The 14,796-nt window shown below is 50.3% G+C and overlaps 1 protein-coding gene across 3 annotated transcripts in view; it reads right to left on the bottom strand.

Moving 5' to 3' along the window:
- The window catches only part of PPP3CC (protein phosphatase 3 catalytic subunit gamma), an 84,816-nt gene extending 71,980 nt beyond the window's left edge, over positions 1 to 12,836 (bottom strand). Inside the window, exons 1-2 of one of the 3 annotated variants that reach the window (XM_088443419.1) lie at positions 12,802 to 12,836; positions 12,276 to 12,431 (exon numbers count right to left, since the gene is read on the bottom strand). In XM_088443419.1, the coding sequence (XP_088299545.1) occupies positions 12,276 to 12,330 (55 nt within the window). In that variant the 5' untranslated portion in view covers positions 12,331 to 12,431; positions 12,802 to 12,836. The other 2 variants (XM_088443418.1, XM_088443417.1) reach the window with 2 other exon arrangements.
- Between the last annotated feature and the right edge of the window lie 1,960 nt (positions 12,837 to 14,796).

Genomic DNA, 14,796 nt, shown 5'->3' with positions numbered 1-14,796 from the left:
CAAGCTCCCTGTAAGATCTGTGCCCCGGGGATGTCACTAGCTCCCTGTAAGATCTGTGCCCCGGGGATGTCACTATCTATCTCCCTGTAAGATCTGTGCCCCGGGGATGTCACTATCTATCTCCCTGTAAGATCTATGCCCCGGGGATGTCACTATCTATCTCCCTGTAAGATCTGTGCCCCGGGGATGTCACTAGCTCCCTGTAAGATCTGTGCCCCGGGGATGTCACTAGCTCCCTGTAAGATCTGTGCCCCGGGGATGTCACTAGCTCCCTGTAAGATCTGTGCCTCGGGGATGTCACTAGCTCCCTGTAAGATCTGTGCCTCGGGGATGTCACTAGCTCCCTGTAAGATCTGTGCCCCTGGGATGTCACTAGCTCCCTGTAAGATCTGTGCCCCTGGGATGTCACTAGCTCCCTGTAAGATCTGTGCCCCTGGGATGTCACTAGCTCCCTGTAAGATCTGTGCCCCTGGGATGTCACTAGCTCCCTGTAAGATCTGTGCCCCGGGGATGTCACTAGCTCCCTGTAAGATCTGTGCCTCGGGGATGTCACTAGCTCCCTGTAAGATCTGTGCCCCGGGGATGTCACTAGCTCCCTGTAAGATCTGTGCCCCGGGGATGTCACTAGCTCCCTGTAAGATCTGTGCCCCGGGGATATCACTAGCTCCCTGTAAGATCTGTGCCTCGGGGATGTCACTAGCTCCCTGTAAGATCTGTGCCCCGGGGATGTCACTATCTATCTCCCTGTAAGATCTGTGCCCCGGGGATGTCACTATCTATCTCCCTGTAAGATCTGTGCCCCGGGGATGTCACTATCTATCTCCCTGTAAGATCTGTGCCCCGGGGATGTCACCATCTATCTCCCTGTAAGATCTGTGCCCCGGGGATGTCACTATCTATCTCCCTGTAAGATCTGTGCCCCGGGGATGTCACTATCTATCTCCCTGTAAGATCTGTGCCCCGGGGATGTCACTAGCTCCCTGTAAGATCTGTGCCTGTGGGATGTCACTAGCTCACTGTAAGATCTGTGCCTCTGGGATGTCACTAGCTCCCTGTAAGATCTGTGCCCCGGGGATGTCACTATCTATCTCCCTGTAAGATCTGTGCCTCGGGGATGTCACTAGCTCCCTGTAAGATCTGTGCCTCGGGGATGTCACTAGCTCCCTGTAAGATCTGTGCCTCGGGGATGTCACTAGCTCCCTGTAAGATCTGTGCCCCGGGGATGTCACTAGCTCCCTGTAAGATTTGTGCCTCGGGGATGTCACTAGCTCCCTGTAAGATCTGTGCCCCGGGGATGTCACTAGCTCAGAGGTTTCCAAACTGCGCCATTACAGTACAGGTTTTGGGGATATCCATGCTTGAGTCCAGATGGTTAAATCAAATTGACTGAGGTACTAATTAAGGAACCTGTGCTCAAACATGGATATCTTTAAAACGTGATATAGAATAGCGGAGTTTGGGAACCTCTGCACAAGCTCCCTGTAAGATTTGTGCCTCAGGGATGTCACTAGCTCCCTGTAAGATCTGTGCCCCGGGGATGTCACTAGCTCCCTGTAAGATCTGTGCCTCGGGGATGTCACTAGCTCCCTGTAAGATCTGTGCCTCGGGGATGTCACTAGCTCCCTGTAAGATCTGTGCCTCGGGGATGTCACTAGCTCCCTGTAAGATCTGTGCCCCGGGAATGTCACTAGCTCCCTGTAAGATCTGTGCCCCTGGGATGTCACTAGCTCCCTGTAAGATCTGTGCCCCTGGGATGTCACTAGCTCCCTGTAAGATCTGTGCCCCTGGGATGTCACTAGCTCCCTGTAAGATCTGTGCCTCGGGGATGTCACTAGCTCCCTGTAAGATCTGTTCCCCGGGGATGTCACTAGCTCCCTGTAAGATCTGTGCCTCGGGGATGTCACTAGCTCCCTGTAAGATCTGTGCCCCGGGGATGTCACTAGCTCCCTGTAAGATCTGTGCCTCGGGGATGTCACTAGCTCCCTGTAAGATCTGTGCCCCGGGGATGTCACTAGCTCCCTGTAAGATCTGTGCCCCGGGGATGTCACTAGCTCCCTGTAAGATCTGTGCCCCGGGGATGTCACTAGCTCCCTTTAAGATCTGTGCCTCGGGGATGTCACTAGCTCCCTGTAAGATCTGTGCCCCGGGGATGTCACTAGCTCCCTGTAAGATCTGTGCCCCGGGGATGTCACTAGCTCCCTGTAAGATCTGTTGCCGGGGATGTCACTAGCTCCCTGTAAGATCTGTGCCCCTGGGATGTCACTAGCTCCCTGTAAGATCTGTTCCTCGGGGATGTCACTAGCTCCCTGTAAGATCTGTTCCCCGGGGATGTCACTAGCTCCCTGTAAGATCTGTGCCTCGGGGATGTCACTAGCTCCCTGTAAGATCTGTGCCCCGGGGATGTCACTAGCTCCCTGTAAGATCTGTGCCCCGGGGATGTCACTAGCTCCCTGTAAGATCTGTGCCTCGGGGATGTCACTAGCTCCCTGTAAGATCTGTGCCCCGGGGATGTCACTAGCTCCCTGTAAGATCTGTGCCCCGGGGATGTCACTAGCTCCCTGTAAGATCTGTGCCTCTGGGATGTCACTAGCTCCCTGTAAGATCTGTGCCTCTGGGATGTCACTAGCTCCCTGTAAGATCTGTGCCCCGGGGATGTCACTAGCTCCCTGTAAGATCTGTGCCCCGGGGATGTCACTAGCTCCCTGTAAGATCTGTGCCCCGGGGATGTCACTAGCTCCCTGTAAGATCTGTGCCCCTGGGATGTCACTAGCTCCCTGTAAGATCTGTGCCTCGGGGATGTCACTAGCTCCCTGTAAGATCTGTTCCCCGGGGATGTCACTAGCTCCCTGTAAGATCTGTGCCTCAGGGATGTCACTAGCTCCCTGTAAGATCTGTGCCCCGGGGATGTCACTAGCTCCCTGTAAGATCTGTGCCTCGGGGATGTCACTAGCTCCCTGTAAGATCTGTGCCCCGGGGATGTCACTAGCTCCCTGTAAGATCTGTGCCCCGGGGATGTCACTAGCTCCCTGTAAGATCTGTGCCTCTGGGATGTCACTAGCTCCCTGTAAGATCTGTGCCTCTGGGATGTCACTAGCTCCCTGTAAGCTGCTCACAAATGTAATATTAGTATACAAGTAAAACGATCTCTTTGAAACAATCTTTTCAGTGAATATGTACACGTGACCTATGACCATAGGAAGAAAAATAATCACAGAACTATAATTGTTCAATCTGTACATACACAGAGTGATCTGATTACAGTTCTGTAAAATTGCACTGTGTATGACAAACGAGTGTGTACATGTTGTAGGTGATATGGATTGTAAGCTCCAGGGGGGCAGGAACTGATGTGAATGGCCAAATATTCTCTGTGAAGCACTGCGGAATACGTGTGCACTATATAAATAACTGGTAATGAATAAATCCGAGAAAAACAATGTGTACTGTGTGTGGGCATCTTATCCCTATACCAACTTTGAATGATTTTGCTAGGCCTGCCACAGCTGTGCCTGAATCACTGAGTCCAGCTTCCTTAAAAAAATAAATCAGATAAAAAACACATCACAGCGCAGTCACTCTTGGGCAAAAAAATCTACTTTTCTTTCTGTGTAGATGTAAATAAATCTCTGACATACTGCCTGCAGAGGGTATATACAAGCATTTATGAAGTAGTGGCGTATTACGATCTGCTGACTAGAAGGATCACATACAGAGAACATACCACCTGTTCCTCAAGGTTATAAGTTAGGAGGTGCAGATAGATGCTGATAAATATACACGTGGACATGGTGTGCACAGGCGGGGCAGCTCTACGTTCAGCTGTACAGTGATACAGCAGCGACCCCCCCCATCCCTCCCTCCATGGGACTATGGTGATCCAGATAATTAGGGCAAGTCTCTACTGAGCACTAGGAGGATTCCAGGATTGGCTGGAGGTGCCATAATCTTCACCAACAACCTGTGTGACTGTGTTTTAAGGTGCAGAATGTCCGTGTCCTGCTTCTGATAACTGTACTTAGCCATTCACCTGTACCCGATGTTTGTATGGGGACATGATGCTAGGGCTCTGTTCTGTATATAGGACTCCGTACACATAATACATATTGAGTGCACTCAAGAATAGCATAATGAAGAACACAGTACAGTCAGGATTCATTGCTGGTCTAATGCAGGCCTGGCCAACCTGTGCTCCTCCAGCTGAATCTAGCGTTCCCGCTAGGCTGTTTTAGCCTGCCCTGTGCCTTCCCCCCTGCGGGAGGCAGGTGGGAAAAGTTGCAGTGACCGATCACCGCCGGGTGAATAGACTCACCGTGAGAGGAGAGCTTGGGGGAAGCCCAGCATCTGCCTAAGGGCTAGGCTCTCCCCCTAATGTGATGAACTGGGGGCGTGTCACAAGGACATGCCCCCTCCTCATTCAGCCATGCCCCCTTGCCGGGAGCGCACGCAGAGGATGTCCTACCTGTGAGTCTGTGCCCTGCCTGCATCTAGCGGGAACATTATGAAACTACACATCCCAGAATGCCCTTGCCGCAGTTTTAGCATTCCCTAATCACAAAACTGTGGCACGGCATTTTGGGCGCCACAGGTTGGACGGTTCTGGTACATAGGGAAGGAAACTACTGGTTCTATTGAAGTTAGAACCGCTTGTGACACTGGCATCATGTCGATAACGATTGCTATTTACAGTTATTGTTTACTGCAAAATAACACTGGGGTCAATTGAGTGTTCGACTGACAGCCACCAAATGCCAGTGCTGGTGACAACCGCATGTCAAATGCAATTGCGCTGGAAATTGTGGTGTTACTGGCTTATGCATGGAAATATAATAATTAGGAGCGATCTTTATTATCATTTCTCCTGACTGCAATCTCCCCTATATCGGCCCCATCCACACATCTGAGCTCACACTAGAAGATGTCTGTGCTGCGCAGATATATGTGGGAGTCTGCAGGAAATCTGGGGGAAGGGCTCCTTGCAATGTTTTGGCTGCTACTTCAGCTAAGTAGGAAAAAGGTAATGGGATTTACACATGGCACTCCTATATATCCCTGGGGAAACTTACATTTTCCAAGCGGTTACTCCTACAGAACGGAATCGCAGCAATACGGAAAGTGTGAGCAAGACTCTGACCTTCCACTTCGTCAAGAATAAACCCGACCTCCTCAAATGCTGCCAAGTTCACGTGTATCTACAATTCACATCTCCCCTCTCTTACCACTGTGCAATTCACCATGCGTCACAGCAACTCTATACTCCAATATGTCCATCTAGTGAAGTACAGCGGGTGATGTCAGTGATCTTACTAGTGCACCGAGGGAGCTCCAGCACATTGTGAACCTCAGCTGGAATTGGCCGTGTTAGCTCAGTAAACGTGTATAAGAAAACCACGGTGAAATATTACGTGTGTATGCACGAGTTGGATGCATTTCAAGATGGATCCAGTTAAATATGCGATGTAGAAGTGTATACTTCCGTTCAAAGATAAATCAAGCGGTGTGTGCTAAAGTCACATCACCCCATTTGTACACAAATCAATGATATAGCGAAGTGTCATACACACACGAGGATATTGTTTTGACAGTTATCAATAAATGTGAAATATAAAATATACACAATCAGAAATGACTAGATGGTGCCTCCAATAGTCATTATCGTTACTTGGTATAGATGCGCCGACCTTCCTGTACCTGAACGAGACTCGCCTCCTAAAAAGCACATCTGGGGGATGTCTCCACACCTAATTGTGTCACAATTCAGTGACTATACCCAGCCTTGCCGCCACTATTTCACCACTCCTGGAGGGGAAGCAATCGGGAAGCCGACTGCCTATATACCGGCAGCCGGCTTCCCAACTGTCTTATCCCGGCAAGGGTGAAATGCATTTTCCCGTCGCCGGGAGACCGGCATCACGATCGTAGTGTTGCTGGGCGCCGCGAGCGGACAGCCGCGGGGGGGGTGGGTTAGGTTTAGGGCTCCCGGGGGGGACTTAGGGTTAGGCACCCCCCCGGGAGGGTTAGGGTTAGGCTAGGGGGAGGGAGGGTTAGGCACCCCCGGGGGGGACTTAGGGTTAGGCACCACCCCGGGGGACTTAGGTTTAGGTAGCGGGGAAGAGGGTGGTTAGGGTTAGGCACTTGGGGGGGAAGTTAGGGTTAGGCACCCCTAAGGAGGGTTAGGGGGGTTAGGTTAGGTTAGTGGATACTTACCTATCCACGATCTGGATTTCCAGCGCTGTCGGGCTGCCGCTGACGGGAATCGATGCGGCCGGCGGTATTTCATACCCATTCCTCCTGGAGTAAGGGGCCGCACATGTCACTGTACAGGTGCATGTGCACAATTAAATGGGTATCTTATGCACAAAAGACAAACTGGCGTATCCCAAATTCTACATGAGCCACTGTGTTCTTTCAGCTGTGGTCATTGCACTTACTTATTGTGTTAAGCTGGGTACACACTGGAGCGATTGGTACAATGTTCAGATTGACCTTCAGCCTGGACATCGCATGATTGCCGATACACACTACCTGATTTAATGAACGACGGAATGATCACTCGTTCCGTCATTCATTAATATGGATGGCACTACATACGATATCGTGTGATTGGACTTGCAGCGCGGCAAACTATACAATATCACATGCAACCGCGGCAAGGTGCAAATTGGGCATACACACTGAACGATATGCCGATTTGTTGTTCCAATTTGGCCAAATTGGGCTGATATCGCTCCAGTGTGTACCAAGCTTTAGTCACACTTTACTATATGAGCTGGCAGGTGTGCTTACACCAGTGGCAGGTTGCATGTTCTCCTTCCATAAAGGGTAATGCTGGTACACGCGACCTAAAACAGCCTCAGAAAAAAAAAAAAGCTTTATTCACCAAGCAGTTTGTTATGGCAGATATTAAAGTTTCTACCTTATTGCTACCCCAGTAACAGTCTATTCTCTATCCAATGGGGCAGATGTATGAAGCTCTGGGAAGTGATAACTGGAGAGTGATAAACAACCAGCCAATCAGCTCCCAACTGTCATGTTACAGGCTATGTTTGAAAAATGACAGTTGGGAGCTGATTGGCTGGTGGTTTATCACTCTCCAGTTATCACTTCCCAGAGCTTCATACATCTGCCATAATGTACCCAATAAATTATTCATTCTGTCCTGAAATCACCACCAAAGAACTTGTAATGTATTCCATATAACACAACCTACCCATGCTGATACCAGTGTGCCTCTTACACACATTTACCCAAATATACCTCCTTTAATCCAAACCCCATCACTGCATGAACCTAATGTGTCTGCCAGGGGCACTAACCTCCTGTCAACAAAGGAGAATCACTGCAGGAAGCATAACAGTCTCATTATGGACTACAGTAACACATGTACAAAGAGAAGGAGGTCTCATGTGTGACCCATGGGGACAATGTGCAGCATTGGATAATAACCAAAAAAACTACATGAGTATATATATATATATATATCTTTACTTTCTTTTTCCAGTTCTGTATATTGTATCAACCGTCTAAATTAATTCTGATACTAAAGGAGGTGCCAGGAAGGCCAGTGACCCACGACTGGTCATACAGGCAGTCTACAGTACACGGGTCATACAGGCAGTCTACAGTACACGGGTCATACAGGCAGTCTACAGTACACGGGTCATACAGGCAGTCTACAGTACACGGGTCATACAGGCAGTCTACAGTACACGGGTCATACAGGCAGTCTACAGTACACGGGTCATACAGGCAGTCTACAGTACACGGGTCATACAGGCAGTCTACAGTACACGGGTCATACAGGCAGTCTACAGTACACGGGTCATACAGGCAGTCTACAGTACACGGGTCATACAGGCAGTCTACAGTACACGGGTCATACAGGCAGTCTACAGTACACGGGTCATACAGGCAGTCTACAGTACACGGGTCATACAGGCAGTCTACAGTACACGGGTCATACAGGCAGTCTACAGTACACGGGTCATACAGGCAGTCTACAGTACACGGGTCATACAGGCAGTCTACAGTACACGGGTCATACAGGCAGTCTACAGTACACGGGTCATACAGGCAGTCTACAGTACACGGGTCATACAGGCAGTCTACAGTACACAGGTTATACAGGCAGTCTACAGTACACGGGTCATACAGGCAGTCTACAGTACACGGGACCTGAAGTCTCACATCATAAATCAGCCAAGCACTCGGCCTGCCCTAGGGTGTACACGGCTTTAGATACTGCATTATGTTAGCTGCAACTATTTGGTCAGTTCCTTATACAGTATAATGAAAGTGTCTGGGGTCAGTGTACTTATTTCCTAACACAAGTATAACCATGGTCATTTACATGGAGAGACTGAGGAAGAGCAGCGATGAGACACCATCCCCACTTCTCACTGTGCCACCCTCCGCTACACCCTAATTTTAACCCCATACCGATTGCTCTCCTTGCACCTTCTGGGGCCACCGGAGGCGTATGGACAAGGATCCTGTCCTCTCTCTCAGCCTGTCCCCCTGTGGTGTCTCCATCACAGGTTGGCTGGCTTTTAACTGTTCCCATGCCGCATCCGTCCCTCCAGGTGGAGGATTATAAAGGGCACCTCCGAGCCAAGCTGATGTGTGGGGGAGGAGGGCAGGAAATCCTATTAGTGAGTCAGGAGGGGGAGGGAGATCCATGATTACCCTGCACAGAATTGTATTTAGAACAGCCACCCTACATACAAAGTACATTACCTATGTGCCCTTCCTATGGATATGGGGCAGAGTACTATGCAGAATATGTATTTGCCATATGCTATGGGCACCTATTACTTAAAACAGTGCATAGCACCCTTCTTCTAAATTATGAAAATGTTAATACAATCGTCAAATAACAAAACCCTGAATGTAGCAGACATCCTGAGATCCATAAACTGTAGCACAGGTCCAGCTGAGAGACTAAGGAGCCAATCAGCCCAAAGCAGTCTAGATGTGCTAAGGGTGAGGGCAGCCTGTCAGTAAGGCACGTACACAGGACCCACATACAGGCTCTATGGGGAGGAAGATCAGGGTTACATGTGACAGATGTAGCACATTTACACATACATATGGGACTATCAAAATACCATAGTCCCCGACTGACACCAGCGAGCTGATCACTAATGGGACTGATTAAGAGATGAGCATAATGACAATTGTTTCTTTGCTCGCGCCTCTATAGGGTGCCTGGATAAGTCACATTGCATTAGTGTACAAGTTTCCCATGGAACCCCACAGCCAATTATATCTGCCCACTAAGTACAGTGGAAACAACTTGTGTCCATGTACAGTGGGTCAGATTTGCAATAAGAAGCAGCTTTACAACATGCAAATAAATCCATCATCTCCATACATGCCGCCAAGTTTCCTTCTAAAGCTGCCTGCAGTTACCCTAAAGGCTACATACTGTAGGAACTGGTGTTTGCAATGCAGCTTTTATTGCATGGAAAACCCCACATAACCTGCACTGCATTCACAGGCCAATCCCAGTTATGTTTGGTAAACGTGTTGGTAGCAAAGTAGGATGCTCTCTGGTGCAAGCAGAGATCATGTGGTAACACATACATACACAGCACCGAGCAGCATCTAAGTTCTATGAGAGGAATAGGGGTTCATAGGCGCACGTCAGGCTCAATGAAATGGAACAAGAAAGGTTTAAAAATAAATAAATGTATTCCCCCAGCCAGTTAGAAATGCACATTACAATACAGAGTATTAATGTCAGTGGTTGGCTCCTGTGACAATTTCACAAACTGAACCGTAAAAGTTTTTCCAGAAGTAGAAGATAATCCGATGTATATGGGGTGGATCATGTGTGGTTCTGTCACTATCTAGGATAGGTCACAAGTAAGGTCAATGGTAACAGCTTCGGGAGGTCCTTTATCTGTGTCAGTATCTGGAAACTTTCTGTCCTGTGGCAAAGAAAATTGCAGTACTGTCCATAGCTGGGAAAGTCTGAAGGGTGTATCAATAGATGGGGTAGGGGGGTATAGTTATTCTCATAGCTGATGAGATTACTGTGGTTAAACTATAGCTTGAATTACCAGCAGTTTGATTTATTCAGGATTTAAGGGTCTAAATAAAAATGTCCTAATAGAAAATTCAGGACCAAGTAAAGAAATAGTAGTGTAATTTAGGCCACGGGTCAATAACTAAAAGCCGTGTAGTCATTTCACTCTGGCTCCTTGTGCTGGGCATCTCTAGTAGGCAGGGAAAGCTGGTAGCCTCTAATGGTTAGCGTCAATAGTGATCTACAGTGGTGGAGTAAGGTTTGTGGCACTGGCCATCTTTAGTGTCTATGTTTATTGGATACAGTTTGTGGGGCGGAGAGTCTCTGGTGATCGGGGAAAGTTGATGATGTTGGGTGTCTGTAGTTATCAGGAACATGGTGGTGCTGGTCGTATATAGAGCCTGGGACAGGTTGGTGGTATTTCTATTTGTCAGGAATGGTTGGTGGTTAAGAACGAATGCTGAAGCTAGGGGTCACTGGTAATCACTAGAAGTTGGTAATGCTGGGTGGCTGTAGTAGCTGGAAGATGTTGTAATGCTCTCTGTATATGTTGGTCAGGTATTGTTGTGGCTGGAAAAGGTTGGTGGAGCTAGACGTCTTTGGTCATCAGAAAAAAAACTGGTGGCAGTGGGTGTCTGCGGGGACAGTTGATGTTGCTGGGTATCTTTAGAGTTTGGGAAATGTTGGTGGCAGCGGGTGTCTGTAGTGACTGGGAAAGGATGGTGGTGCCGGGTGTCTGTAGTGACTGGGAAAGGATGGCGATGCCGGGTGTCTGTATTGACTGGGAAAGGATGGCGATGCCGGGTGTCTGTATTGACTGGGAAAGGATGGCGATGCCGGGTGTCTGTAGTGACTGGGAAAGGATGGCGATGCCGGGTGTCTGTAGTGACTGGGAAAGGATGGCGATGCCGGGTGTCTGTAGTGACTGGGAAAGGATGGCGATGCCGGGTGTCTGTAGTGACTGGGAAAGGATGGCGATGCCGGATGTCTGTAGTGACTGGGAAAGGATGACGGTTGAGGGTGTCTGTAGTGACTGGGAAAGGATGGCGATGCCGGGTGTCTGTAGTGACTGGGAAAGGATGGCGGTGCCGGGTGTCTGTAGTGACTGGGAAAGGATGACGGTTGAGGGTGTCTGTAGTGACTGGGAAAGGATGGCGATGCCGGGTGTCTGTAGTGACTGGGAAAGGATGGCGGTGCCGGGTGTCTGTAGTGACTGGGAAAGGATGGCGGTGCCGGGTATCTGTAGTGACTGGGAAAGGATGGCGGTGCCGGGTATCTGTAGTGACTGGGAAAGGATGGTGGTGCCGGGTATCTGTAGTGACTGGGAAAGGATGGCGGTGCCGGGTATCTGTAGTGACTGGGAAAGGATGGCGGTGCCGGGTATCTGTAGTGACTGGGAAAGGATGGTGGTGCCGGGTATCTGTAGTGACTGGGAAAGGATGGTGGTGCCGGGTATCTGTAGTGACTGGGAAAGGATGGTGGTGCCCGGTGTCTGTAGTAACTGGGAAAGGATGGCGGTGCCCGGTGTCTGTAGTGACTGGGAAAGGATGGCCGATGCCGGGTATCTGTAGTGACTAGGAAAGGATGGCCGGTGCTGGGTATCTGTAGTGACTGGGAAAGGATGGTGGTGCCAGGTAACTCTAGTGACTGGGAAAGGACGGTAGTGGCGGGTATTTGTAGTTACTGGGAAAGGACAGTGGTGGCGGGTATCTGTAGTTACTGGGAAAGGATGGCGATGCTGAGTGTATGTAGTGAGGAAAAGGATGGCAATGCTTGGTGCCTGTAGTGACTGGGGTTGGAGGTTGGGGCACTGGGTGTTTTTACTTGTCAAGAATGGTTGCTGGCGCTTGGTATATTAGTGAGGAATGCTTGGTGGTTGGTAGACATGGTGAAGCTGTGCATCACTAGTTACCAGGAAAAGTTGGTGGCACTTCCTGACAGTAATGACTGGTAAAGGTTGGTGGCACTGGGTGTCAGGAAAATATGATGATGCTGAGTGAGTCGCATGTGTGTTGCGCTGGCCATTAGTAAGGACTGCACATGGATGTTGAAAATGGTTGGTGGCATTGAGTGTCTGAAATGATGACATAGATTGGTGGTGCTGGGTGTCTGTGGTTGTCAGGAATACTCGCCAGCGCCTGGTAACAACGTAGTTATTCACAATAGTTCGCGTAAACATCGTGGAGGAGTCAGGCATAAAGGGGAAAGGTGGGCACGCCGCAGGGGTCAGGTGGGCATGTCACAGTACCTCTGACAGCTCGCTCTGTGCTGGACAGCTTGTTCGGACCCCGTGGTCCTGACATGATGCCTCCTGCCCACGGATCTCTCTCTTGGTGGCTTGGTGGTTGGATGCCTCTAGTGTGCTGTCACTTCCTCGCCATGTCCTGCACTCCCCAGCACCTGTCTATGGAGATGGCAGCAGTCACTGGGGCTGTCTCAATAGCTGGGTGTGTAATTGCCAGGCTGTCACTGCTTCCTATCACTGTCCTCACATTGCTGTCACACTGCTCTTCCTTCCTCGAACGTCTCTCTAGGTCATCTCCTCTCCCTGACACTCTTTGTTCTTCTGATCTGTAATGCCGTCTAATCTGCACGCTGTCTCCTGTGCTGCCCGGCTGTCCTCCCCTCCAGTTCCCCCCTTCTGACTGCACGGTCTCTCCCGTCTCCGTCTCCCTCTCCCCGGCTCTCTCTCAGTCTCCGGCCGTCTCTCTCCCCGCTGTCCCTGCTTGGCTGTCTCCGTCTCTGTCTCCCCGCGGGCGCGTGCTTCCGCCCACCTGCCGGCCTCGGGAGCGCGCACGCTGGCTACGCCCACTCATGCGTCTCTCCCCCAAAAACTACCACCCCCAGCATGCACCGGGCGGTTACCGTTTCCTAGAGGACTATGTAGTCGCAATGCTAGATGGGAAATGTAGTTCTCGCTTATAACTGGCTCCGTACAGTTTGCAGCAGCTGAGTAAAGTCACTGATACCCATTTCACACTGCCAGCAATAGACCTGGTTACTGTGCAATGCGAAAGGGCCAGGTTGAAATAACCAGGGTCTCGAGCGACCCAGCATTTCAACCCTGGTAATGAGTAGGGTTGAACATGGGTTCAACCCGGCTTGCGGTGCAGTGTGAACAAGTAACCTGGGCCCCATTCACAGCATAGGAAGAGCCAATGCTTGGAGATGATCTCATCTCCAAGCATCGGCTCAGCACATGATGGCGGTGACGTCAAGGGGCAATAAGCCAGGTCGGGCAACCAGTCAAAGGGGTCACACCGGGGATGGACCTGTGTACAAAATCCCAGGTGAGACCCGGCATCACCATGTGAAAGGGGTATACCCTTTATACCGGACTTGAGTCTTGGAGATGAGGCTACTGGTATTCATCATTACCTCGTTGGCAAGGTCCAGAGACACCCTCCTCGTCCATGCGGTCCTCAATGCAATGCCATGTCCACACAAATTTACTGGAATCTGATCTCCCTGTATTTATTCTTATTATGAGGCTCACACTTGACAACTCAGAGCTTTCCATTAAAGACCGCGCCTGCCAATAGGCTACTATCCTTTTCCCCATTCCTTTCCCTTACTGATACCCCTTTCATACCCCTTGTACACCTAAAGCTGGGTACACAGTAATCTACTTGCGTACCCAGCGTTGCGTCCGCCGACAGGCTGACATATTGAGCGGTAGGTACACCATACTTGCCGACTATCTGGCTGCTCCTTCCGGGAGGGAGCAGCCAGATCGGCAGAACAGGGGGCGTGGCCAGCAAAAGGGGGTGTGGCCGGGCGGGCTGAAGGCAGTTTCCAGGTGTGACAGGGGCGGGGCCACGCGATCTCGTCATTTTGGCCCCGCCCCCACTACACAATGCCGAAATACAGGCATTGTGAAGCAGGGGGCGGGGCCAAAATGATGCGAATCGCTTTAGCGGCCCCCCGCTGAAGGGGGTTTATCAGGTACTGACGGGGGGAGACGGGATCGGCGGCATGCGGGAGGCTAGCCTGCCTTTCCGGGGGGGCGGGAGCTGCACCCATTTATCGGGAGGCTCCCGCCCGAATCGGGAGGGTAGGCAACCCTGAGGTACACACTAGAAAATCCGGTGCCCGACGTGTTGCCCCTTCCGGGTTCGGTGGCATGGGGTCGTCAGCCATTGTGTAACCGAGCTCAGGGCTGCCATGAGGAATTGTGGGGCCCGCTACTGACAAAATAGGACCAACCCCCCCATCAAGTGGTGCGTGAGCCAGTTTAAAATTCTCAGACTTGGGGCTGTGGTTGTTATTATAGCAGGTCAATCTATGATATAATATATTAAACTATAAAAGAGAAAACCGCTGTACATTCACACACAAAAAAAATCAAACAGAATGTATACTAAACAGGGCATAACTAGAACTTTGTGGGCCCCATAGCATAATCCCATTGGCACCGAGAGCTTAAAAAACACATTTGCCCCCACATGAAAATAAAAACATACCCAGCACTGCAGGCTCAGCTGCTCAGCACCCCACTGTGGTGCCAGTCATTAGATCACTTTGGGGCCTGGAGTGGCAAGTCTAATTCAAGTGGACTAAAGGACCTTGCCCTAGGTGTGGGCAATAAGCGGCCCCCCTGCTGGGATTTGTAGTTTAACAGCAGCCGGAGGGCCTTTTACCCCTGACCCTACACCCACATACTGCTGTTGCCTATACAGTGCTGTCACCCTCATAATCCTGTAACCTGTACAGAGCTGATGTCTTTCTCCCCTCCACTTGCTGCTGTCTGTCACCCGTCACTAGAGTGC

This window comes from Taudactylus pleione, unplaced genomic scaffold, assembly GCF_031769625.1.
Source record: "Taudactylus pleione unplaced genomic scaffold, aTauple2 ptg000329l, whole genome shotgun sequence".
NCBI classification, from domain to species: Eukaryota; Metazoa; Chordata; class Amphibia; order Anura; family Myobatrachidae; genus Taudactylus; species Taudactylus pleione.
Note: the sequence above shows the minus strand (reverse complement) of the source record. Positions and strands in the feature narration are given on the sequence as shown.